Below are 24,541 nucleotides of genomic sequence, written 5' to 3' on the forward strand. Positions count from 1 at the left end.
GCAGCAGGAGGTGTGGTTTAGGGGTGCCAAGTAAAAGAGGGCCCCAGTAAGAAGGAAGGTGGACAGACCACTCTGGCCATAAAAATCAGAGGGCTGAAAAAATTCAAGCATTTTAATTACATAACTTTTTATACAAAGTACATAAAATTGCTCTAAAAAGAGAAACATCAAACGGCTCTAGTTTTAATCTGTTTCCCCTTTGCGCCGTAGCTCTTGATCTGAAAGGGAAAAATAGCTGATGTAATTAAAAGGGATGGATTGCATTACAATCTCAGTTTCAACTTCAGTGATTAAAGTTCTTATAATGCATTTGGTATGATTAATGACTCACTGTGGGATTAATACAAGACTCAGCCTTAAAAATATGAACTTTAATACAGCAACCATAATTTGTTTTAAATAAGACAAGTTGACTCAATGAAGAAAATGTACTTGGCTTATAAACAACATAAATCTGTTCAAATATCGGGAACCCTAATTATTTTTAAACTAAGACTCCCAGGCAGAAACTTCTTTGGTGTGGATATTTGTTGGCGATCCTGAAATTGGTTTCTAACTACGTAATTTGGATCTCAACTACTTAAACATACACAACCGTTCGGGTTAGCGAGTATAGACCTGGGGACATTTGTGATCATAAGATTTCACTCTTTAATAAAATACCATGCAGATGATGAGAAAAATCAAATCCCAATTTATAGTATATTAGGAACAAATTTCATTTACTGAGCATGCTCGGACAAGGTATGTGCAAGGAGGCGTGAATAACAGTTTTGAGCCCTACATCTGGCAGTGGGCCAGCCATGAAGATCAACACAGCCCATGGGGAATAGTTATCTTCAGATCCCATTACAAACTGAGTTTAAACATGTTACAGCTGCTAAAACTGGAAACTGTTCTCTCCATGTAGACTTACTAAAATAATATATGGCTGCCAAATACCTGCTTCCCACTGTAATATTACAGTTAATGTTTATATAATAAAAAGCATAACTAAGCAGAAGAAGAGAGGGGGAAAAAGCCATCTTGTTCATACTTGAATTTATTTGTCTCACCTGTAAAGTCCCACCTTTCTCCCCAGTTCCTTTTATCTACGTGGTCCTGCCAGGGACTTTATCCCCTCCGACATCGGCAAGTGGGGGATTTTTATCCGGGAGCAAAATGCATGGAATGTTTTAAATTGGAAAGAATATTTTTAATTGACTTCAATGAGAGCATGTTTTTATTGTTGGGGCAGATAGGTTTGTTTTGCTTTTGTTTGGTTGCCATGGGAATCCAAGGAGCACTGAAGTCTGGCTATTCCAATGGTTACCACCCTTCTCCCAATTCCATTCTCCAACGGAGACAGTGACACCATGGGATACCCTCTCCTGTGAGAAGGGTGACAGCATTACCTCTGAGTGTGGGGAGGGGGGTTGAGCAGAAGCAGAGACTTGGGTGGAAGAGACACCCAAGGTGGGCCGCCCCAAAGGACCCCTCACCTCCGGTCCTGACAGTCCTGGGCCAGCCCAGCTCTCTAGATGGGTGCTAAGGAGGCTGTAATTTCCTTATACAATTTTGCAAGTTCAAGAGGCAGGGCAACATTTCCATTTCATTTCTTTTTTCTTTTCTCCCCCCCCCCCCCCCCTCACTCAACTCAGCAGCTGGCTGGCCGACAGCAGTAAAAAAATACATTTCACTTTGCTGGTCAAAGGCCTAAAGCCAGAAGCAGGAAATCTGGAATTAAATGTTTCTTGTATCTGGAAAGAGGCATGACTAAGGTAAAACTGAATCCAAACATAAGCCCTGCTTGTTCAAGGCTTCCAAAGGGAGGGTGTGTGTGTGTGTGTGTGTGTGTGTGTGTGTGTGTGTGAGAGAGAGAGAGAGAGAGAGAGAGAGAATGTGTGTGTGTATAAAGGTCAATTGAGTGTGTTGTTTTTTTTTTCCGTTCTAAATCACTGAAAGATAATTATAGTGGCTCAGTGAAAAAAAGGCTCCCAAAATAAAACAAGAAAGGCAGCAGCTAAAAGGAAACAAGTAGAAATATGACCAGCTAAGCCCCTGAAGAACAGGGCATGGTCTCGCACGGCACCCAAACAATCGCTGTTCATGTAGGGATTTCCGTTTGCTGCGATTTTCACTGAATGTTTTTCAGTCATCCTGTCAGGGTACAATACAATTACCCCACAGGATGTGATCTTATCATCTGATTATTAGAGGTTTTTTACAGTATAAGGGAGGGAAGCTATTATAAGTTTCTGAACACTTAAACGTTTAACATAACATGCGATAGCATTACAAACAGGTTAGCCAACAGAAGGTCAACATTGCCCAATGCAGGAAGCTGAGGAGGTTTGTACTATATAAAGAATTTAGTATAATGCAACATGCCTGTGCCTTGCAGATTATTATTCCTCAGACATTTGTAGTACAACACAGATTCAATCAGTCTCCCAACTGCACAGATAAAAGCAAAAATGCATCTCAGCCCCCAAGAACTCATTACACAGGAGAAATCTTTTCCATGGACTGCAACGCTGAGAATGCAGGCTGCGTTTGAGGTTGGTGGAAGTAATGGGGAAAGCAGCAATATATTCATTAGAAAGATCCCCCCATGATCTACATGTAGTCTGAGGATTGAAAGCTGGGCAGATAAATGGGTCTTTATTATTATCCAGATTTCACATTTCAGATTAGCAAAATGCTTATTTATGATGCCATTAATGGATCTGAAATAGGTAAGCCATCCTGTATTAAAAAATAACATCTTGCCATAGACATAAGATTTGTAGCAGCATGAGATTTTTTTTCCCTAGGAATAATACAAGAATAACATTTTCCACCCCAAAGCAGAAACAGTAGGGGAGCCTTTTGCTATCAAGGAGATTCTTATTAAATTCAGTCACTGTGAAAAGCAAGATTTTTTTCCTCCTGCTTCTTTTGCTTTCTTTTTTAAATAAAGACAACTTAAAATCAACCCAAATTAAAATGAACAAATCAATGGCATCATAACCTTGATTTATTGGCGTCTGAGCCACTAAATTATCATCAGACATGAAATTGCTGGTTTGTAAAGATTTCGGCTTTGTTAAATCTCAAGTTAAATAATGGTGCTCAGTGTACTAGGATGTTAGATCTGCCTCATCTGATATTATGAAAAATTCAATACATTTCTCTACAGCAGAAGTCAGGGGTCAGCAAATCTATTACTGTAATGTAAGTAATCTGGCAACCTGCCAACTCTTTCTCCCTTTTATTATTTTTTTTAAACGCCGAGCCAGATAATTTTATATTTACAAATTCTAAAATCCTCCGAGGCCTTCCCTCTCTTTCTCAACAAAAAGCAGCAGCCTTGCTTGCGTTTGAGAAATGTATACCATCCCTGTCCTCAACGTTTGCATTTCATACAAAAGAAGAAAAGACCCTTCATCTTTATTAGGCGACATTCCCCTCCCCTCCCTGAGGGCAGAGGAAAACTAATGTCAAATCTCATCTGAGCGAGTAACCGCTAATGTCTCCTGTATTGATTAATGCTGGCGTGGAATGACTGAACTTTTGGGCCAAAACATTTAGCAAACAGTACTTAAGAGGAGAAATGAGAATCCATCTATTTATAGAGCTCTGAAAAATGATATTTTAATAATGTTCTGGAACTGATTCAATCTGGAGAGTGGGGGAAAGTAAGGGGGGGGATCTTTAGAGTTGTATTTGAACCTCACCCTAGTTACTTCATTAGGTACTCTTACAGTATCAAACCAGGAAAATAAATAAATAAATAAAAACCCAGGCCCGAAGATCTGCTGGTGACTGGGAACAGGATATTTTGGGGGCAGAGGGGAATAAAGTTAGCGTTCGCCAAGAAAATGGTGGGAGAATGCAACATGGATTCGGTGCAAAAGACTTAGCTCGCCCATGAGCTACCAAGGGTAAACTGTAGCAAGCTTTTTACAAAGAAAGTAGGTGTAAATAGCATCATTTGTGCCCTGGCCGGTTTGGCTCAGAGGATGGAGCGTCGGCCTACGGACTGAAGGGTCCTGGGTTCGATTCCTGTCGGGGGCACATGCCTGGGTTGCGGGCTCGATCCCCAGTAGGAGGCAGCCGATCCATGATTCTCTCTCATCATTGGTGTTTCTATCTCTCTCTCCCTTTCCCTTCCTCTCTGAAATCAATAAAGATATACATTTAAAAAAAATAGCATCATTTGTATTCTATGTCAAGATACCCATGGCCATCAACCACAGAAGATGGACACTGGTCTTCAGCAAAGCTCTGCCCTGGGAAAATGCCCTGCTCACCAGGGGCTTCTTTACTTGCTCAAAAGGCAGCAGAAGAGGAACAAGAAAACCTTTCCAAGGCGTTAATTCCATGTGCCCCTGGAAGTGGAGGCAGACTTGTTTCTTAGGCCTGTTGATGATTCTGACACCTACCTCCACGGTCCTGGAGCCACTGTGACCCTAACTAAGCAAAGAGAGGAAAGGAAGGGCCGTGGTGCCAGGACCCAGCAAGGTGGCGGCTTGACCCTCACAAAGGTGTAGAGTGCAAGAGGCAGCTCAGGGACAAAGGGTCCCTTGAATTGGAGTCACAGGGGCTGCGGAGGCCTGGATGAGAGGTGAGGTGGGAGGGAGGGGAGAAAAACTTCAGACTGCTCTTGCATATTGGTTAGGCATTACAGTATCAATAGCAGCCACCATGTAGTAAGTTCCTATCAACACCAGGCACTTAGTATGTCTTAACTCCAACCCTTACAAAAGGAAATATCCACAGGCATATTATTTTATCCTCCTTTCATGGATGAAGAAACAGAGGTTCAAAGTGAAATGACTAAATGACGAGTCAAAGGCATGCAGCTACTAAATGCCAAAACTGGGGAGCAAACACAGTCCTGCCTGCCTCGGCTAGTCTGAGCGCCTTCATCTCAAGGTCACAGGAGCGCCGACACGGGTGATACCGAGATGATCACACGTGGGTTAAGAGAACTCTCTAAGAAATCAGAGCGAGCACTCCTTTTCTCAAAGGCAGCACCTATGTGGAAACACACGGCCAACCCACAACAGAAGTTGTGGCTTGGGCATTGGGCATACTCATGCTTTTACAAAGGGCCACAACCCTCCAAAAGGCAGTAACCCTAGTTGGATCAGGCCCAACTTGATGTTGGATGGCAAGAGAATCTCAAGAGCCATATCCCCCCGGAACACCAGCCTGGAGCACTTAATCTTACCAAGTCTGGAGTTCCCATGGTCTCCCCAGATAGACTGGAAGCCCCTCGGTGGCTCTGCTTCTAGGATGCCCCCCCTGCCACTCCTAAGAGTGTGTAGATGGATGTTACCTCCAGGTCTTTCATGCAAAGACCACACTGAAGAAAAGTTCGAATGGATATGAAAAAAAGCTGACTTTATGCCCCAGGGATTAAAATACAGGCTCACAACAGAGGGCATGGATCATAAACAGACCCAGCCCTCCCTCCACGATGCCAGCCAGCCGAGATGGCAGCAATGATTCTTCTCAAAAAGAAAACAACGGCTAACGCAGAATCACGCTGCACGGGTCCATTTCAAGAGCAGATGAACATCATGTCAAGAATAATGGACAAATATATCTACAATGTTTGCAGCATGTGCCCCGCGCAAGTGAAGGCAGGCAGTGTCTGTATGTCAAAACAGGCCAACAGTTATGGCATTTAAGTCCCATGCATGTGAGATACCATGGATTCCAGAGCTGCTGAAATGCTCAACAATTCCCCCAAAACATTTATTATTTTGATCAAACTTTGTAATAACTTGCACAAAAACAAAACGTTCCAAGAGCCTTTCAGTGGAAGAGTTAAGGATATACTTTAATGGTAAACAATTACATTCTTTTGTCATCTGATACTTTTTCCCCTCCTTTCTTTTTGGGAACATGCTTTCTGAATTTTCAATAGTCCCTTTGTGAAGGCATCTGTTACTCACATAATTGAAAAGATGTTTGTGCAGTGGCATGCTTGAGAGTACAGTTATTTAATCTTAATGATAAAGCCCCGAGGACAGAAAAATCATAAGTAGAAACCTCTTGTTATTTATCAAAAAGAAATGGGGCTAAGACACCTAATCTATTCTCAAATTTAAATTCATGCTTGATGAAAACTATCAATAAGACATGGACCTGCAAAGTTTCTTAAATACAACAGCAAGGTTCAAAGGGAAGTAGGGTGGGGGAGATAGGGCGAAAACAAAAATGAGACAATGCAGGAGCTTGACAAAGAAAAACTGCTGTTTGGCAAGCTAATTTCTTTTTTTGGGTCAAACAAAGAACTTGCTGTAGTTTACAGCATGACATACACACTTGATTAGCTTGTGCCTGAGGGTGTTTTTACACTCAACTGTGTAAACTCCAACTTCTATTAATTACAACTTGCATTTCGAGACAAATTTAAGAATTTTTAAATAGAGATTTTTTTTTTTCCAAAGCTGTTGTTTATTTATTTTTTTTAAACTGAAACCAGTTTTTCTACTCCAGGGCTTGGCAAGGGTTTTGTTTTCCTTTTGAAAAGTTTCTAGAAATATCCAGGCATTGGAAAGTTATCAGAGCATGTTAGGCATGCTGAGTGATTCGGAGGGAGGCTCTTGCTTATGAAATTACCTGACTGTCCTTTAGGGGGAAATTCTTTAAAGGCGATAAGAAGCTACTCCAGGCTTAGGGTGCTTACACCCACTCAACTCGGGTCCCTCGGAAGGACAAGTGAGGGGAGGTGGAGACGGGAGAGCAGGAACACAGCCTCAACCTAAACCCCAGCACCTGGTCTTAGGATTCCTGGCTGCTGGTCATTGATAAGGGCCAGGAGGCCTTCTGAGGGTTTGGGGAAAGGGGAGATGAGAGTACCTGGGGGGCAGTGTTGCATAGAGGTGACCAACACAGGGCCCACTGGCTAGAGCCCCTTTACCAAGACAGTGTTTAGAAAGGAAATGCAAGTCCACGATTGGTCAACTCCACCACGGGTTAGGATGGGGCACGATCTACCGGCTGGACCTCGGGGCAAGAGAGTTAAAAGACATGGAGAAGGAAACTGTCTTTGGTGTGTCCAGTTTGGAAATTCAGCCTTAGATCTCTCCTGGCAGCCCCTCCCCACCACCTAGATCCTACCTCTTCACACATTTCCTAGAGAAAACCGTCCTTTTTTGTTGTTGTTAATCCTCACCTGAGGATATTTTCCACTGATTTTTAGAGAGAGTGGAGGGGATGGTGAGAGATAGAGAGAAAAACATCAATGTGAGAGAGACACATCGATGGGTTGCCTCCCACAGGCGCCCTGACCGGGGCCAGGGATTAAGCCTGAAACCAAGGCACATGCCCTTGACCGGAATTGAACCTGAGACCCTCAGTCTGTGGGCCTATGCTCTAACCACTAAGTCAAACTGGCCAGGGTGAAACTGTCCTTTTTTGTTTGGATTTTTTTTTTTTTTAGCTTTGGGACATTTTATTACAAAAAGCTGTTTTTATATATGTGACTAACAAAATTCACCATACATTTACTTCATTTTTTAGCTTGACCGTCTAGTAAATCTTTAGCTTCATTGATTTTGGCTGCTATATAAGGAGATCCTCCCTTGTCTGGGTGATTTAACAGCATAATTCGGTGAGCATCTCTTATTTTTCCTTTATTGGCGGTAGGGCTTACACCTAGTATTAATGCTGCTTCTCGTTTTGTCATTTTGGGTTCAAACCCACCTCTGTAATAGCCACCACTGAAGGCAGATTTTGGTAGACTTTGAAAAACTTGTTTAACTTGAGGCTCCATATGCTTCATGGCTTGCAAAACGTAACGGCCTGCAAATCCTGCAGCAGCAATGGTCAATCCAACTGCTACCACTGTACTGGCCATGGCTCCAGCTCGGCTCCCCTGCCTCCGCCGAGAGCGCGGTTCATCCCAGCCCAAAAGGCCGCGGCCACCAGCTCCCCGCCGCTACCAGAAAGCAAGGGCGCTGCCAGCGGGGACCTGTTTGGATTTTATTTAATTCATTCGACCCCTAATTCTTGAGTCCCTGATATGTTTACGGTGCTGTACTGGGTGCACTGGGGGGTTAGGGGTCCTCAAAGAAACAATATCACATGGTCCTTGCCCTCAAAGTTTGACTGTTCTTGAATTCTTACAACTGAATTATTTTAGACAACTTATGATGATCTATCTCAAGTTCTAACCTAATCTCTTTAAGATCCAGTTCACATTCTGGATGCTTCTGGAAGACAGCTCATTCCAGTTGGAAATTCTCTGATCCATGCTGAACTTATTATTTGTATCTGTTACTTACTTACCTAAGGTCTTTACAGCCCTACATATTAAAATCCCGTTCATGTAAGTGTGACTATGAGTAGGATCATAGGATAAGCGAGGTAAGCCAAGAGTACAGCACCTCATAGCTGCAGTGCGTTGGGAGTAGGGCTGGGGGTGCCGTGTAGGGGAGAATTCTGAGACAGAGCTTCATCTCCTGGGAAGCAGCACCCTGCTCCCTGGGCCGCCTCTGCCATGAATGTGGTAGCATGGGCACCTCCTCATTGCTTGCCAGCCCTCGTCTAAACTCTTCGGTCCATATGTTTCCATCATCCCTGCGAGTGTTTTGCACATGATTGATGTGCAAGAGTCACCACTGCCCCTCGAGGACAGCAACGACCCCAAAAGGCAAATCTAGCCTGCCCAAGAAAAACTGGCCACTGAGACAGGGCTTCTTACCAATGTCAAACGTCATCACAGGCTACACGGATAGACCGACACTGCCCACGCCGTCCCAGAAAGTACTACTGACCACATCTGGACCGGCTTCAGGTATTCCGAGGGACACAAACCGGAGGCATCTACACAAGAGCAAGCCAAGCTGGTTCAGTCCCCAGATCCTGTTCTGAGGCTTGGCTGAATGGAACAGGAAGACCTGATATGAGAGAGGAGCTTTGTCCAGCAGACGGCGGCACCTCACCTAGAAGAGGGAGCAGCAGAACGAGGGAGCAGCAGAACGAGGCAGCCCCGAAAAGCAGAGTGGGGTCCATGGGAAGCCACGCAGGGCGTGGAGCTCAGCACCTGGAAGTGTTTAGATGGAGAGCGCCTCCAACGTTGGTGCTTCTTCCTGGCCCTCCCAGGGCAGGGCAGGCCGTTGATGCAGAGACTGGATTCGATTCGTGTGGCACAGAACTTGGCCGCCTGCAGGCTACATTTTGCCCACGGGCATGTTTCGTTTAGCTTATGTAAAATCTTTTCAGAAATACTGGGACCAATATTTGCAAGTCAGGTGATTTCACATAAAAATTATCTCCAAAACAAGGAAGGTCTGGCAGCAGAGAGACTGTATCCGCCTGAGGCAAGAGTGTTGGCTGATCCTACCGGGCCTCCCTGGCCTGGGTTGTCTGTGCCAGGTTCCCACTTTCCCAGCTGGCCGCCTGCACTACCTACGCCCCCTGCTCCTGCACACACCTGAGCTTGTGACCACTGGTGCGGAGCAATACTTCTCCAATGCCCTGGGTGAAGGACTAGTTTCCTAAATGTCCCATCTGTTGTCTACCGACACTTTCATAAAACACCATCAAAATGAATTACTGGGAAAAAAGGCAATATTTAAACAGGCCTGCAAAATACAAGCCTCACTTTTTTATTATATCCAACAGACACAAAGTTATTCTGGCAGGTGGCTCCACCAGTGTATCGATGCTTATTTGCAGTTGCTGTGCTTGGCTCACCCTGGCCTGGTAGCCAACAGTTCACAGACGGGTCAGAAAACCTCACTGGGCAACACTGGCCTAGGAGATGGCTCGGGGACCTCTCAAACCTAAAAGGCTGCCATCCCGCCTGGGACTTTCTGCATTGTGCATCGATTAACTTCAAGGGTGTCAAAATGAGCAAGAACACACCAACGTCCTGGACATGAACAGACACGAACAGGATTATAACTCACCTTACTTTCCCCTGGCCTTTCCCCACAATATAATTAGCTGAATTCCTTGGAGCCTGATATATTTTTGGCATATATCTTAAAGCACATACTTATCTCCCTCAAAACACAAACCTCCCACACCCGGCCTTCCAACTTCAGAGAAAAAAGGCCGAAGCTCCAGCTGACTGTCACCCGGATTCTGCGAGAATGCATCTGGCTTGGGTACAGCTCACCCCAAGTCACTGCAAAGGAAGCCACCTGAGCCACGCGGCAGGATAGTCTTGCCCGAGGAATGCTTACGGGAAGAGCGAAAGGTTAGAATTTGAAATTGGGCACGAAGTCTGCAAGAAGGTGAAATGCACTTGCTCACCCTCACTCCTCCCCCCTAACAAATACTTTATGATTTTGATTCTCGAAATACTCAGAAAAACACAGCATAAAGTGCTTTCGCCTTGATGCTTCTTTTTCAATCCCTAATAACAACTTCATGTGCCCTACAGAAACAGACCATGTAATTTATTCAGGAAAATCAAAACCAGTAATCTGGTATTCTGTGTAAAGATCTTTTCCCCCTTGCACGTGCTCAAAAACACTTAGAAAGAAAACAAATCTGCATGTGAAAACAAAGCCTTTAAAGTGAATGACTGTTCCAGAAAATCAAACTGAGAGAATTCCATAAAAGTAATCATTTCCCTTTCTGTTCCTTGACTGATGGAAGCAAGCATTTGGGAGCACCTTCAATAAAGGGTTGCATAAGGAAGAAAATACTCCCCTTCAAAGGGTCCTGCCCAGGAGAGGTGGCTATTTTTCTTTGCATTCTCATCTACAGTAACTTTTACCTATAAATCCTGAGCAAGAAAGGTCCAGAATAACCACACTTCATAAGCTTTGCTGAGTTTGAGACATCTACATAGCAACGGCCTCACGATGGGGAAACATTAATGCTTTTTATATTGGTGATCAGCTGTAACATGAGCAATTAAGTACAGTACTAATGGACTATGGCCAGGAGCCTGGTACTGATATTAAAAACTGACAGAGATGAATAGGTTTGGAAGCAAAAGCAGGCTGACAAAGACATTTTTATGAAGTGCTTGGACCCATTTGATTTAAGCCAATCAGAGGCAAGTGTGGACGCGTCAGGCCTTCAGCAACAATGATGCATTCACAGGCATTGTACCATTCCTACTATGCCTTAAATAAAAACACCCATTGATTCTTTTCAACAACTCGCACTTTCATTATTACACTCATTAATAAACCAAAAGTGCACAACTAATACACAAGCAACATTTACTGAGGAACCGGCTATTTTTTTTTTTTCCTTGTTGGAAAATGAAAACATTTACGGGAAACGTGAGCCACACTGCATGAAAAATAAATCAGTGGATAATGCGGAGGAGATCACTCATTTCTTCTTCATCTTCTAGGACAATGAAGCTGGGGGGTAGAGAAACAGGAAAAGGACCAAGTGTCCATACGAGTGTGAAAGGAATGAGAGACCAGAGGAACCAGCCACAGGGGAGAAACCCCCTCTGGCTCTGGTCTGATTTGAAAGGATTTACAAATTTCCAAGATCATCTTCTGCTAGACGTTTGCCCACAACATCCTGATTCTTTCCAACTCCTTGAATCCTTTTTGAAAATGGTGGTCCTTCACCAATCTAGTCACCTGTTTTAGTTGTGTTAGCATAGCCTGGGACTAGCAAGAATGAATGAAATAGGCCATGGTCACTAAGTACAGTGTTAGCCAAGAGCTTCAGCTCTTCTTTGCCCAAAGCAGAACTTTGTCAGGCCCCTGGACAGATTGGAGTGTCCTCTGCCCTTCTCTGCTGAAACCATAAAAGGGAAGTAAAGCCACTGAGATCAGTAGTTCCTAAACTTTCCTCCCACAGCACACAGGAGCAGGGCTAACTCCTTAAAAATCACGATGGGTTCAAATAAGGGAGAGTGGCATTATTTTACATAGAGTCTGATTTTTAAATTTTATTTATTATTTAACTTTTTTTTTTCATTGATTTCAGAGAGGAAGGAAAAGGGAGAGATAGAAACATCAATGATCAGAGAGAATCATTGATTGGCTGCCTCCTGCACACCCTTCCTCCCCCCGCCCCGGGGATCAAGCCCACAACCCAGGCATGTGCTCTGACCGGGAATCGAACTGTAAACTCCTGGTTCATAGGTCAACTCTCAACCACTGAACCACACTGGCTGGGCTGATTTTTTTTTTTTTTTAATCTATCATCTGCAAATTTGGGCACTTAACTTGTATTAATTACTAATTATTCAATACACCCTTGTATCTGATCACCACAAGATGAGGGGCCTAGAGAGTAAAGGGACACGCCGAGGCAGGGTTCAAGACCTTGCTAATCACCTGGGGCCAGCTGTGCTCCAACCTGGGCTCAGGCTCTGCACAGGGATTCCCACTTAGCAGTGGGATTAATGTCTCATCGTCAATTCCACCCTCTGTGCTCTGTTTGGTGATGCTGGGACTGGGGCTCTGTAAATTACGTCACATTTGTCAGCTCTCTTCTTAGTGGGGTTCTGCAAATGGGGCTCTACCAGGTCCGGGGAGGAGGGACCTCTTTCTTTGTATTTTGCTTGCTGTTCATTTCAGCGACAACCCAACAGTAACTTAGCAGCAGCAGTTGGCTGAGCCTCTAGCTTCTTTCAATGCCTTCCCTCTGAGGTGTAGCACCCTCCAGGGAGCACAGCCTCCCGGGCCTGGCCCAGCTCCGCAGGCTCCTCCTCTGAAGCACCAGCACAGGTTGGGTGCCTCTCCCCAGAAGGGATCTGAACCCCAGGCCTGTGAGGCCCACTCTCTGAACATCTGGATGGCAACACCTCTTTTCTCTATTCTCCCAGCCCTAAGAAAACTGGTTATTACCTGTATTAATGTAGTGCTTCACACCAACACTTGTTTAAGCAATCCCAATAGTAAATTTTCTTTGTTGAATGCCTAGTGTGGTTTCTGTATTTTCTTGACTGATAGACAAATTCATAATTCAAATTCAAAGACAAAACTTAAAAAAAAATGTAATCCAGCTCTGCCGGTGTGGCTCAGCTGTTGAGCATCGACCCATGAACCAGGAGGTCAGGGTTCAATTCCCCATCAGGGAACATGCCTAGTTTTCGGGCTCAATCCCCAAAGTGGGGCATGTAGGAGGAGGCCGATCAATGGTCCTCTCTCATCATTGATGTTTCTATCTCTCTCTCCCTCGCCCTTCCTCTCTCTGAAATCAGTTAAAACATATTTTTAAAAAATGTAATCCAGGGGTAAACCAAACCTTTATGAACTATCCAGCCTCTACTTGGATCTCACAAGCTCTGAATTTGAAATCAGAGAGCTGAGTCAGTCGACACTTCAGAAGGGAAATCCTATTGATAAAAAAGGTGGTGTGACCTAAATAAATTAAGTATGGACTTGAAACACAGAACAAGGATAAAGCATGGATTTGCTAACTGGTCTTCGATGTTGGGTATCACAGTCCTAATTCAAAGGGAAAATACTCCCAAATATGAGTAGAGCAGAGAAAATTTTAAACATCTTTAATCATATTTCTTAGTTGCTAAAATTTGAGGTATCTGCTCCTCCAGGAAGAGATAAATCATGAAACAAAGTACACAGTCTTCAAAAGAATATATCTTGCCATTTTGTATAAGATTGAGGTCATTTTTATCCACACAACTGCTAGAGTAAATCACACACACACATTTTAAAGTCAATCCTTTTTCCACCCAAAACCATATCTATTTTTTTAACCATGTGATGCTTTATAATATGTTTGATTAATTTTTCACTCTTCAACTGGGTGAGCTAGCTAACAGCTGAGACACATTCCTTTTTCAAATTTTAATTGCTATTAAGTCTGATGGTTCACATACTGGGAACATTTGCACCTGGAAGTAAGAAAGGTCCACCATCAGAATAGAATTAATGTGAAAGCATGGTGTTTCTAATGAAAATGTTCTGATTAAAGCCTTGAATCATAAGTCAAAACCCAGTTGATTATGATACCTTGGATGCTATTTATAGAACACTCACCTGAGATAACAATGCTATTTTGTGCTAATATTTTTGTGGTATGCCTGTTATGTACAGTGAGATTGTGGGTTTCTGTATTAAATACTGAGAGAAATAACACTCACACTTGAGATATTGATGTGCCATATTGTAAACAATGCTATGAAGAATAGTAACTTGAATTCCTGTTACAAATCCTTCTGGATCATAACATTGTCAAGTAAGGCAACTCTTGGGAATGCTTTGTGGGAATTTTCCATGGGGTCCTAAACCCAATTCAGCGACTTATAAACTACAAAAACATTGTAAGTTTCATTGAGTGGCTATACTAAAAGAGGCTCTGTGTTAAATGAAATACAGAAAAAAATATAATTGAACTCTAAAGAAATATGACTAAGGGTTAATGAGTTAGATGACAGTATTAGCTGAAATTCATTTGTAGGATCCAAAGGTGGGTGTTAAGCATATGGGTTGAAGTTGGAATGGTAACTGACTATGTGAAAAACAACCATCAAATTTATCAGTTGTGTTTAACTTACAAGCAAGTTCACTGGCCTGTTTGTTCAGCTGACTGTGTCTTGCTTCATTCTATCCATGGCCGTTATTAAAACACACACACACACACACACACACACACACACACACACACACACAGCCTCTACTTGGATCTCACAAGCTCTGAATTTGAAATCAGGGAGCTGAGTCAGTCAACACTTCAGAAGGGAAATGCCATTGATAAAGAAGTTGGTGTGACCTAAATAAATTAAATATGGGCTTGAAGCACAGAGCAAGGATAATGCATGGATTAGCTAACTGGTCTTCCACGTTGGGTATCACAGTCCTAATTCAAAGGGAAAATACTCCTGTGGAGACAACCCTCAGATTAGTCTAATTTGATTACTTCTTGTTTGCATTATCATCACTTTCCTGAAGAAGCTTTAATCATTAGAAAACCAACCTCACAGAGCTTGGCAAGAAAGAATTTCCCGGGTCAAAAGCATAGCCATAGAATAAAAATACCAAGATAGGAGCAAACAAAAGATCTTATCTCGGGCCCATTTCCATATTAAAGAAATGCCTACTTTGCAATATTAATACATTCAACATTAACACATTTTAATGTTAATATAGTTACATGGCGACCTCCTAGTAACAATGCCGACCTGTGTTTCCTAGATCCTAAAGGTTCTCAGAGAACAGACTGAGTAATCTATGCTTGGGGGGGGGGGGGGGACAGTATTGCGGGCAGGTGGTCACAGGATAAAAGCAAACTTAAAAGAACATCTAATTTTAGCCCCAGTAACCAGAGAAAGCCATGTCCCTTAAAAATCACAAGGAGGTATGCCAAGTAAAATGCTAGCGGGATATTTTTCTGTTTCCTAAAAGGTCCTTTCCCTCTGGTCTTAGCCCTGACCGGAAATGCCTTCTAATTAACACACTTTCAATTAAGCAAGGACTTTCCAAAATTAAAAAAAAAAAGTGGTTTTTTTTTACCTTTCATAATGTCTGCGGGTGCACGTGGCGGCGCTGGTGCTCCCAGGATTACCACCTAATTCATCATAAATGTGTTTCCATTGACGGCGGGCTGTTATCTGAAAGAATGGCAGTGGGAAATTCAATCTTGCATCGTAAGAGATTCGCAGTGGCAGGATTCAATACATACGCAACAGTCAGAGGAGAATGGTCTGTACTGGAAACCCAGAAACAGGGGAGTCCCAAGGGGTACACGGGGAGACAAGGTTTTACAGTGAGTCCTCACTTTCAGCGCTTTGCTTTGCAATGAAAAATGGAATTCTACCTTTGGCTCTATATTGTGTCACCCTTCGTGTATTTTCATCCAAGGCATCTCCCTTGATACTTAATGTAGTTATTTGCCCCCCCAAGGTCTCAAACTTGTACTCTGTTCCTTGATGTCATGTGATACAGCATCACAAGAAAATAAAATTTCCCTAAAATATCTATCTTAGTACATCAGTGTAAATGAACGGAAGTAACATAGGTTGCTCGAGGGGTGTGGAAAAGGGTGGCCACGGGGAGAGAAACCCTCTTCACCAAACATGCTTTTGTATCTTCTGACTTGAACTCTGTGATGCGTTGCCCACTTTAAAAACTAAATAATTTACAACATAAACTAATTAAACTGATCAAGTTGGTTATGGAATTTGCAGTCATTTCAAGCTACATTTGTATGACAGCTCCTCTAACCACCAAAACAAAATCAAAATCTACAACTGTACATGTCGTGCAAGCTGTTTATTTTTATTCACTTAGGTCAGGAAAATGGGGTATCAATCAAATCCTATGAAAAGGAACATATTCCAAAGTTAAAATGCAAGCCATGTACATTATTGAGTTAGGTGAATAAAAACAAACAGCTTGCGATATACTGAACGGCACACCATGGTCTAGTTTTATTTATTTATTTTTCTTGCATTCTATTTCCGTACGTAAATTAAGATTTTTACAAAATAACAGATGCGTGATCTGGCGGATGATGAATTGCGGGAAACCCATCATTTGCGACATCCCAGCAAGCCCAGTGTTGCCGTGAACTAGGAAGACAGAACAAGTTCTAAGGCCCCCATGAAAGTTTCTAAATTAGGTCACAGGAAAACTGTGAGTGGAATGTGGAGGGGGCAGGGCATGGCAACGGGGCCCGTGGCATTTCATACAATCAGAGCAGGAGGCTTCTTGTGAGAAATACCCCCAGAGCTGCCCGCCGAGCCCACTTCGGGGCTAAAGACAGTAATCCAGGGGGAAGAAATCTGCACTTGCAACCAGGGGCTTGAAATTGTAATCTTTATGGAGGAGGGCAGGGGTGGTTAAATATTAGAAGGTAAGTGGTACCTTTTCCACTTCAAATCAAGAGAACCCCTTCATTTCCATAAAGCCTTCTCAACAGGCCCAAGTGGGACCTCGAGACTATTCGAGTTCTGCATTGTTCAATTTCACATACATCATTCTTGAACCAATTTGTTTCAATGGTTCTCATTGGAAAGAACCACCTTTACCTCCACTAGCAGGTGCAGCTAAAAATAAACCCTCCTTTATTTGTGGCTTGGTTTCGATGATAATTAACGGTTTCAAGCCCCTTTCAAAACACTCAAAATACATATTTTGGTAATTATGTTATATTTAATTACAATCTCCCTCCAGCCTTTTGAATAATACAATTTCAGGCTGGTCTATGAGAGAATCGGGAAGAATCAAAGAAGAAGAAACCTCTCTCAGATGAGGTGTGTGGGCCTTGGGGCCAGAACACAGCCTGCATCTGTCCCTGCAATCACTTCACAACAGACCATCACGCCTGTCACTCTTGGATCTCGTGTACACTGTATTTCATATTTGATAAAGAGTTTTCACATCCATAGTATCGTTTAATCCTCCCATCAGCCTGTGAGGCGGATTATAGAAGGAAGGGAGACTCCGACCTGAGGTTGCATGACTTGCCTAAGGGTGCACAGCAGCAGAATGGCAAAACCAAGGTTTAGACTGATGTCTCATGGTCCCAAGAGCAGACCTTTTCCTACGACATCAAAGCAGCCTCCATATCAGAATGACCTCCTGAAGAGCCCATGGCTGGAGCGGGGTGATAATACAGAACTACAGGGGCCCTTGGCTTCACTGATGACTGTGGGAAGTATTACTTCTGCTACAAGTTCTCAACTTTGACCTAGTGGGCAAAGAGCCTAACTACGAGGTCAGCAAGGATCTAAGGGGGTGGGCTCGGTTAATAATGCTCTAAAATGTTACTCTTAAAGAACCCAGTAAAACTATGGTTCCTTCTGCCCTGGCTGCTCCTGTCTCCAGGTAGAACAGAGGTTTTACTATTATGTTCACGCCATGGGTAAGTTCCAATTATATCTGAATCCATCCATGCACACATCCATTCATTCAGCATTTACTGAACATCTCCCATCTGTTGGGCACTGTGCTAGCAGCGGAGATGCAACAATGACAACCAGACCCAACATGACTGCATCCTTGGGGGGGCGGGGGGGGGGAGGATGGATGTCAGCAATAAACAACTGACCAAACACCTACACAAAAGAATACAGATTGTGGAAACTGTAATGAAGAAGAGACCACGGCTGATAGGGATAATTTTGGAAACTGACCATGTCCCCCTCCCACACCCGATCATCTAGACGAGGGGATGCCCTGTTAAATACCTGCCTATCACAGAGTTGACAAAACTTCTTTAAGAATAAGTAATGAATTCTCAAAATGGAAACAAAATCTTCCTCCCTCTAGGATTGAAATGTGGCAGCAGGAAGCCAGCATCAAGCACCATTTGGTGCTAACAAGCCATGAGCAGCAGGCCAGGGGTCTGTGTTAGCCCCAAGCCAGCAGGCTGCCGTTTTTAAATAGTTTTGACTAGTGAGGACTCATCTGGAGGGAAGACAACAGGGCCTGGCCTGCAAGGAAGAGGTCTCTCTGTTTCCCTAGGGTCCACTGGCCAGCCTGGATGAATCGGGCCATTTTGAGACATTTTCTTTCCACAGGAACGTCATAAAATGTGCTCTTTCCAACTGCTAAATGCTTTTAAGTGCACAGTTCTCCTAGGTGCCCAACTTTATTTTTGTGTGTGTTCAGGTGCACTTCTAATACAAATGCTGACCACAGGCTCTAAAGCAAGCAATGTCTGCATCCTCCCATTATCCAAACTTTATAATGGGTCGCACGGCCCTATTAGGAGAGAGGAAGAGACATGAGAACTCCTCCTGGCCCAGCTACTGGGCATCGTGCTCCCACCTGTATAAACCCGCCTTCTGTTCTAATATGCCTGCGTCGGACCTAATTACTCATTTGCTTAGGGTTTTTATTCTGTTGTCCAATGTGCTCTCTGGATGTGTGTTAGCTTTAAACCCTATCTGGGGCAGAATCACCGTCTGCTTCCTGGTATCAAGCCCCCAGCCCCATTTGGCGGTAAAGTGTGATCTAGCCGAGGGGTTAGTTTGATCCATTTTCCCTAAGCTTCAGGTCTCCTGGTCATATTTATGTTCAACTTCTCCCTCTATTTATTTTAGGTTTTTAAAGATACAAAGAACTCCTGGCTCTTGGTTTCCTCAAGAAAATGGCCGAATTCATCAGACAGTTATTTCTCTTGGATTGTGCTTCCCCTGTCATCTCCTTCAAGGTCCTCACTTCGATGATAGAGGTTGAGGACAGCAACCCATCTGCTAGTGCTTCCTGTCTTAGGGCGCTGTGTCAGGTACAGAGGCACGGAGGTGGAGGGCTGAGGGTGGGAAGGCATCATGAACAGGAAGAGAGGTTACAGCTTTCAAGGAGTCATCATTTAGCCGGAAGCACAGCCCCAATACCATGAACCATGAAGCAAGATGAAAAGCTGAGCAGACCACACCCAAGTGAAATAAACCAATCTAGGTGTGTGTGTGCGACCCAATCATACTTGGAAGACACTTGACAGTTACTTCTTTCCCGAGTGTGGTCAGACCCAAGAAACTCTGAAAAGCACTCCACACCTTTTATGTTCATGAAGTTTCACGGCTCATAAATACAGCGGTTTTCAACCTGCGCTTTAGAACCCAGGCGATGTGGTAAAGGTGGCCTGAAGCTAACTCTTCACCTTGCCCATCCCTGTCAAGAAAACAGGTCCAGCCCTAGCTGGTTTGGCTCAGTGGATAGAGCGTTGGCCTGTGGACCAAAGGGTGCTGGGTTCGATTCTGGTCAAGGGCACATGCCTGGGTTGCCGACTCGATCCCCAATAGGGGTCCTGAAGGAGGCAGACAATTAATGTTTCTCTCTCATCATTGATGTTCCTATCTCTCTCCTTCTCCCTTCCTCTCTGAAATCAATAAAAAATATATTTTTCTTTTTAAAAAGAAAAGAAAACAGGTCCAGTGAGTGGGAAAGGAATTGTCCCTTCCACAATTTCATTTGATGAAAATATCCTGTCACTTAAGAAAAACTGTACAACTGTTTTAACCCAAGACACAGGCTTCAAGCCTTGATTTTGCTCCCTTTGAGGTTGCAGGGATGAAATAATCTTGGCATGGTTGTGGCCTGGTGAGGAAACAGCAATCAGAGATCTTTGAGGACTCTGGAGTTTCCATGGCTTAAGAACGTGCAGGAAATATGAAGTCAAAAGGAGAGTTTTCCGGCAAGCAGTGCTGCCCCGGCTGCTCTGAGGAACAGTGTCTTTCTCAGGACACCTTGAGGGTGACTGAATTAAAGGAGGATGACTTTTTTTCCTGGTAGTACTCCAGGAACTGGAGCCTTTCAAAACTACATGACATCATCTTTGGCCTCGAAAATTTTGAATTAAGCAAGAGGTTTTGTCTGTCCCAAGAACTAGGGTTAGCAGATTGAGAGGATGTCATGAAATGACAGAATTTCTGTCATTTTTTTCATTTACTGTCATCTTTCTTCAAAGTCAGAATCTGATGCCAAAGCCTAATCCTTCCAGCAAGAAGATAAGCAACTTCTTCTTCCAGATGAGAAAGAATGGTCCTGTCTCACCCATGGGAAGACTGGAGCTGCTAGCTGACATTCTTCAAAGGCACCACGTGCCTGGTCTTCTGCCTCTAGGTTTACTTAAGACCCATCTCCCTGTTCTACTACCTTCTTTCCAAATATTGCCTCTGGCATGCCATCAAACGGGGAGCCAAATGGAAATCACTTTAGCAAACCACCTTCAACTCGATGCATCCTGCTAATATCCCAAGCTACCCTGTGAGCTTTAATTGCTTCACCAGAAACTGAAGTGCAGGCCTCTTAGCTCATCAGCAACTTTATCCAGTTCTGCATCTTCAACTCTCAGGACCAATACTCTAAAATGTGTAGAAGAAGTTGGATATAGTACTGCAAAGGAAGGGTCCTCATTGCCACCAATCAAAATGCCAGGATACTGTGTTTTTAAAAAAAATCAAATCCATTCAATATATTTGTGATCTCTAAATCTAAGGATGCAGAGACACAATATACATTTCCAGCAAAGGTAGAGGACCCCAAGAGAACCGAATATAGCCACTACTCAAATGTTATAAAGGCTTAAAATAAAACTTTTGCTCCTCTTTTTTTTTTAAATTAAATTTGAGGGTACTGAAGAACTGGAATGAAATAATCCATAATCCACAATTCAAACCAGAAGATTTGAAATAGTTTATAACCACAAACAAAAACAAACCAATTAAGATGACCTCTTTTTGTAACCAGAAGGAATTCCAAAGGGATGTCTTTATCCAATCACAAGTTAATTGCAGAAGAGATACATTTACAAATTTTAAACTTGAAGTTTTTTTATTATTGCTGAATATTTACACCATCCAGACTTCTTGACCCATTTCCTAAATTGACACATTTTTCTCAAGAATCAGATAAAGTTTCGCAGGTAATAGTTTATCTGCTAAAGATCATGTTAGATATGAAGAACTGACTGAAAGATGCTACCAACAAAGGCAGGTTATTTAATCTTTTTTCCGAGAATCACCCAAATTATGTAGAAAGCAATCTGGATACATAAGGGACTGCAGAGAATGGAAGGCTCAAAGAATGATCATTTATGAATCTCCTTTAACTTCCAGTGGTTATGGAGGGTAACACAATTGTGCACAAAGTTCTCAGCTGTCAGAATTGGGAGAATGCCATGATGATCTATGCAAATGATTTCACCTCCTTGTCCCTCAGTTTTCTCATTTGTAAAACAAAGGCTGGGGCTGGAACATGGCGAGGATCTTTTACTACACAAAGGCCAATTTGTGAAAAATAAAAAATGTTAGGGTGCTACACTTTCCCTTATTCAAAATGAAAATAGCTTACGGAGTCCCAATTTAGATTACCATTTACTAAATGGAAAAATACTCATGGGAAAACTTTGGCTTCTTTTGAGTCAACAAAATGTTAATATGTTGGATGTTTAATTTAGTAATGGCATGAAGATAGCTTTCTAATCTTTGACACTTAAATGGGATTCCATTTTGAAGCTATGACCCATGAGGTGAAGTGTTAACAATCACTGTTACATTTAGCTTTGAATGAACCTCACCTGGACAGCTTAAGAAAAGGGAATCTCAGGTGCTAAGGCTCAGGCCCTACAACAAAGTTAATATTTCAGTGTGGAGGCCTAAACAATGGCTTATACTTTAAGGTTCCCCATCGAAAATTTGAACCCCAGTTGTGGAGTACCCTTTGGGAACCACTGATATAGACGATTCTAAGATCTCTTTTGAGCTCTAAATGACAAGTCTACACTTGTTCTGGTATCAGATCATCTCACAGATAAGTGTCCTTTGGTAACACTGTGATGACAACTGAAGTCCCCAGGCTTTGGATATTATTCATACAGCTTCTGGAATAACTTCAAAACTGAATTCTCCCTGAACGTGTCACAATTTTATTAGCCAAAATATACCAAGAGAAAAACTTATTCTTCACTTAGGAGATTCAAAAGCTTAAGTGTAGAATGGGAATGGCAACCTTAAGTGCCTACAGGGCCAATAGGTAACATGAGGCATATAAAAAAAAAAGGGGGGGGAGAAGAAAGGGAGAGAGGGAGGGAAGAAAAAGTCCCATTAATTAGCTTCATCTAGTTTATGGCCTCAGATGAAGATTTCATAGAAAGGTGGCTGTGGAGATTCCCCGCCTGAGGTGAGATGAAAAAATCTGGAGTGTTATGAAGAATGGGAGGGACCCAATGAACAATGAGGGAGTTGACGTGTGAATGGAAACGGAAGAAGGGGCAAGAGCCATCACAGAGGTCACCAGTCCTCTTGTGGCTTTGCTGAAGTGACGTGAAACTCATAACCAGATAAAAGGCAGACGCTAATCTGGTCTTCCATATCCCTCCATCCCAGCTTCTCTCTACTCCACCCCACCTTCACAAACAGTGAAGGCAGAATAAGTGGCAAAGCATAACAGTCTCCAAGGTATCCCCCTGCTGCCTGCTGAAGAACTCTGGGGCCTAGCATCCAAGATCTCTACTCACTGGGCTCCATCCTTCTCTCATGGTCATTCATCCTGGCCAGCTAGTCACTCATCTTTAAGTGACTTAAACTCCCTATTCCTAACCTTATTCAACCTCCATGTTTTATTTCCCCATTTGATTTTCTCTTCCTGGAAGGCCATGATCTGTCAGGTCTAAATTCCATCCATTCTCTAACATTCTGCTCAACTGTCATCAGAGCAATAAATCTTCCTTCCCTCATCTCTAAATGAGGAGGTGCAGGATCTTTTCTACCGTATCTCTTAATGCCACCTCTTGTGGATGGTAAGCAACTAGAACTACTGGCCTAGATATGTTTGCATCTCCCAGAATGTCCAACACAATGCCTTGTCCACAAAAGACACTCAATAAATGCAGGGTGGGGCAAAAGTAGTTTTACAGTATGTGAAACAGAGTTTATTCTTGTGTTATTATTTGTGAATTACTATATTATTTTCCATATGAACAACTCTAAATCTACTTTTGCCCCACCCTGTATGTGTTTAGGTGATTTTCTAATTGTGTGATCATTCATTCATTCATTCATTCATCCAACAAAAGAATAAGTACTACTTGTTCAAAGAGTACTGCAAATGCCCTGCAACTTAGCAGAAGTTTCTTTTGTATATTTGACACCAATTTGCAGTTTCATGGGAAAAAAGTCCTTGTGAAGATACAGAAGATACAAAAGCAGGAAAAACTGATTCTGTGAAATTTGCTAGCACTCTCCTTATCAGTGAATAACAACAAGTTCCTGGATTTAAAAAGACATTTCATAATATTGTGCAATATCATGTAACTTATCTGTAGTCACAGTTCATAAAAATGTATACTCCTATTCTTAACACTAAAAGTTAGACTTAAAAGTCTAGGCTATGGGGTCGATTCCTAAATTTATGAGACTAACCCTGAATAAGATACCATCTTTTTCACATAGATGAAAGCTATAATTAGCTCAAGATTTTGCAAAACTATGAGTCACAGTGGCAAAGAGTCCATTCTTTGTTCCCTCAACAGATCCAACCAAGTGAAAAAATAACATTGTTTATTTTTACGTAGGGCACTTGATCAAACAAGTATTTTAAGTAAATTCATGTCTATAAAATGCACATTTTACATGTAGTTCATATCAGTATTATATTTCCTCACAAACATATATGTATAGCCCATACATTAACTAAAAACATTACATGCACACCTACTCAAATTAAAGAGTTTTTAGTCAGAATTCACAGCAGATATCTCTACAGTAAATACCAGACTATCTGAATCATATAATGTTTGCCATCTTTTCCCATCCCAAGCTCCTGACATCAAACCATTCGATTAGTTTGTGGAACAATATGCTATATCTGGCCAGAAACACTAGTGATTATGTTTGGGCTAAAATGAATTTCATTTTCTTGATTTTGTGTCTCTTACTGTCATTTTACTATGATACAGAGATATCCCAGGTTACTTCGTAAGGAAAGAAACAACAATTTCTTACTCAATTGCAGAAGAAACTGCACAACTTAATCTGATCATTGTGTGGAGGAGAAAATATTTCCAATGACGACATCTTCCTATGTCAACTGATTTTATTACAGATGTCATCTCTGTGTGCTATATTAATGCAGCTCTTTCTTCTTCTTTCAAGATTTTAATCTTAGTTTGTTGCTCTAACATTTTATTGGTTCAAAATACAAGCTATAAAAAT

The 24,541-nt window shown here is 42.5% G+C and overlaps 2 protein-coding genes across 3 annotated transcripts in view; both read right to left on the minus strand.

Annotated features, from left to right (window-relative positions):
* Positions 1-24,541, minus strand: part of ARID5B (AT-rich interaction domain 5B) — a 178,452-nt gene that overhangs the window by 11,075 nt on the left and 142,836 nt on the right. For both annotated transcript variants that reach the window (XM_079793054.1, XM_079793055.1), the window contains one exon: positions 15,393-15,490. In XM_079793054.1, the coding sequence (XP_079649180.1) occupies positions 15,393-15,490 (98 nt within the window). The remainder of the gene's footprint in view (positions 1-15,392; positions 15,491-24,541) is intronic.
* Positions 1,888-15,370, minus strand: LOC307112406 (mitochondrial import inner membrane translocase subunit TIM14-like). The gene has a single exon (XM_079793056.1). The coding sequence runs from the start codon at positions 7,835-7,837 to the stop codon at positions 7,490-7,492; it is 348 nt and encodes a 115-aa protein (XP_079649182.1). The 5' UTR covers positions 7,838-15,370; the 3' UTR covers positions 1,888-7,489.

This window comes from Cnephaeus nilssonii (assembly GCF_951640355.1).
Source record: "Cnephaeus nilssonii genome assembly, chromosome: 16".
In the NCBI taxonomy this organism is placed as follows: domain Eukaryota; kingdom Metazoa; phylum Chordata; class Mammalia; order Chiroptera; family Vespertilionidae; genus Cnephaeus; species Cnephaeus nilssonii.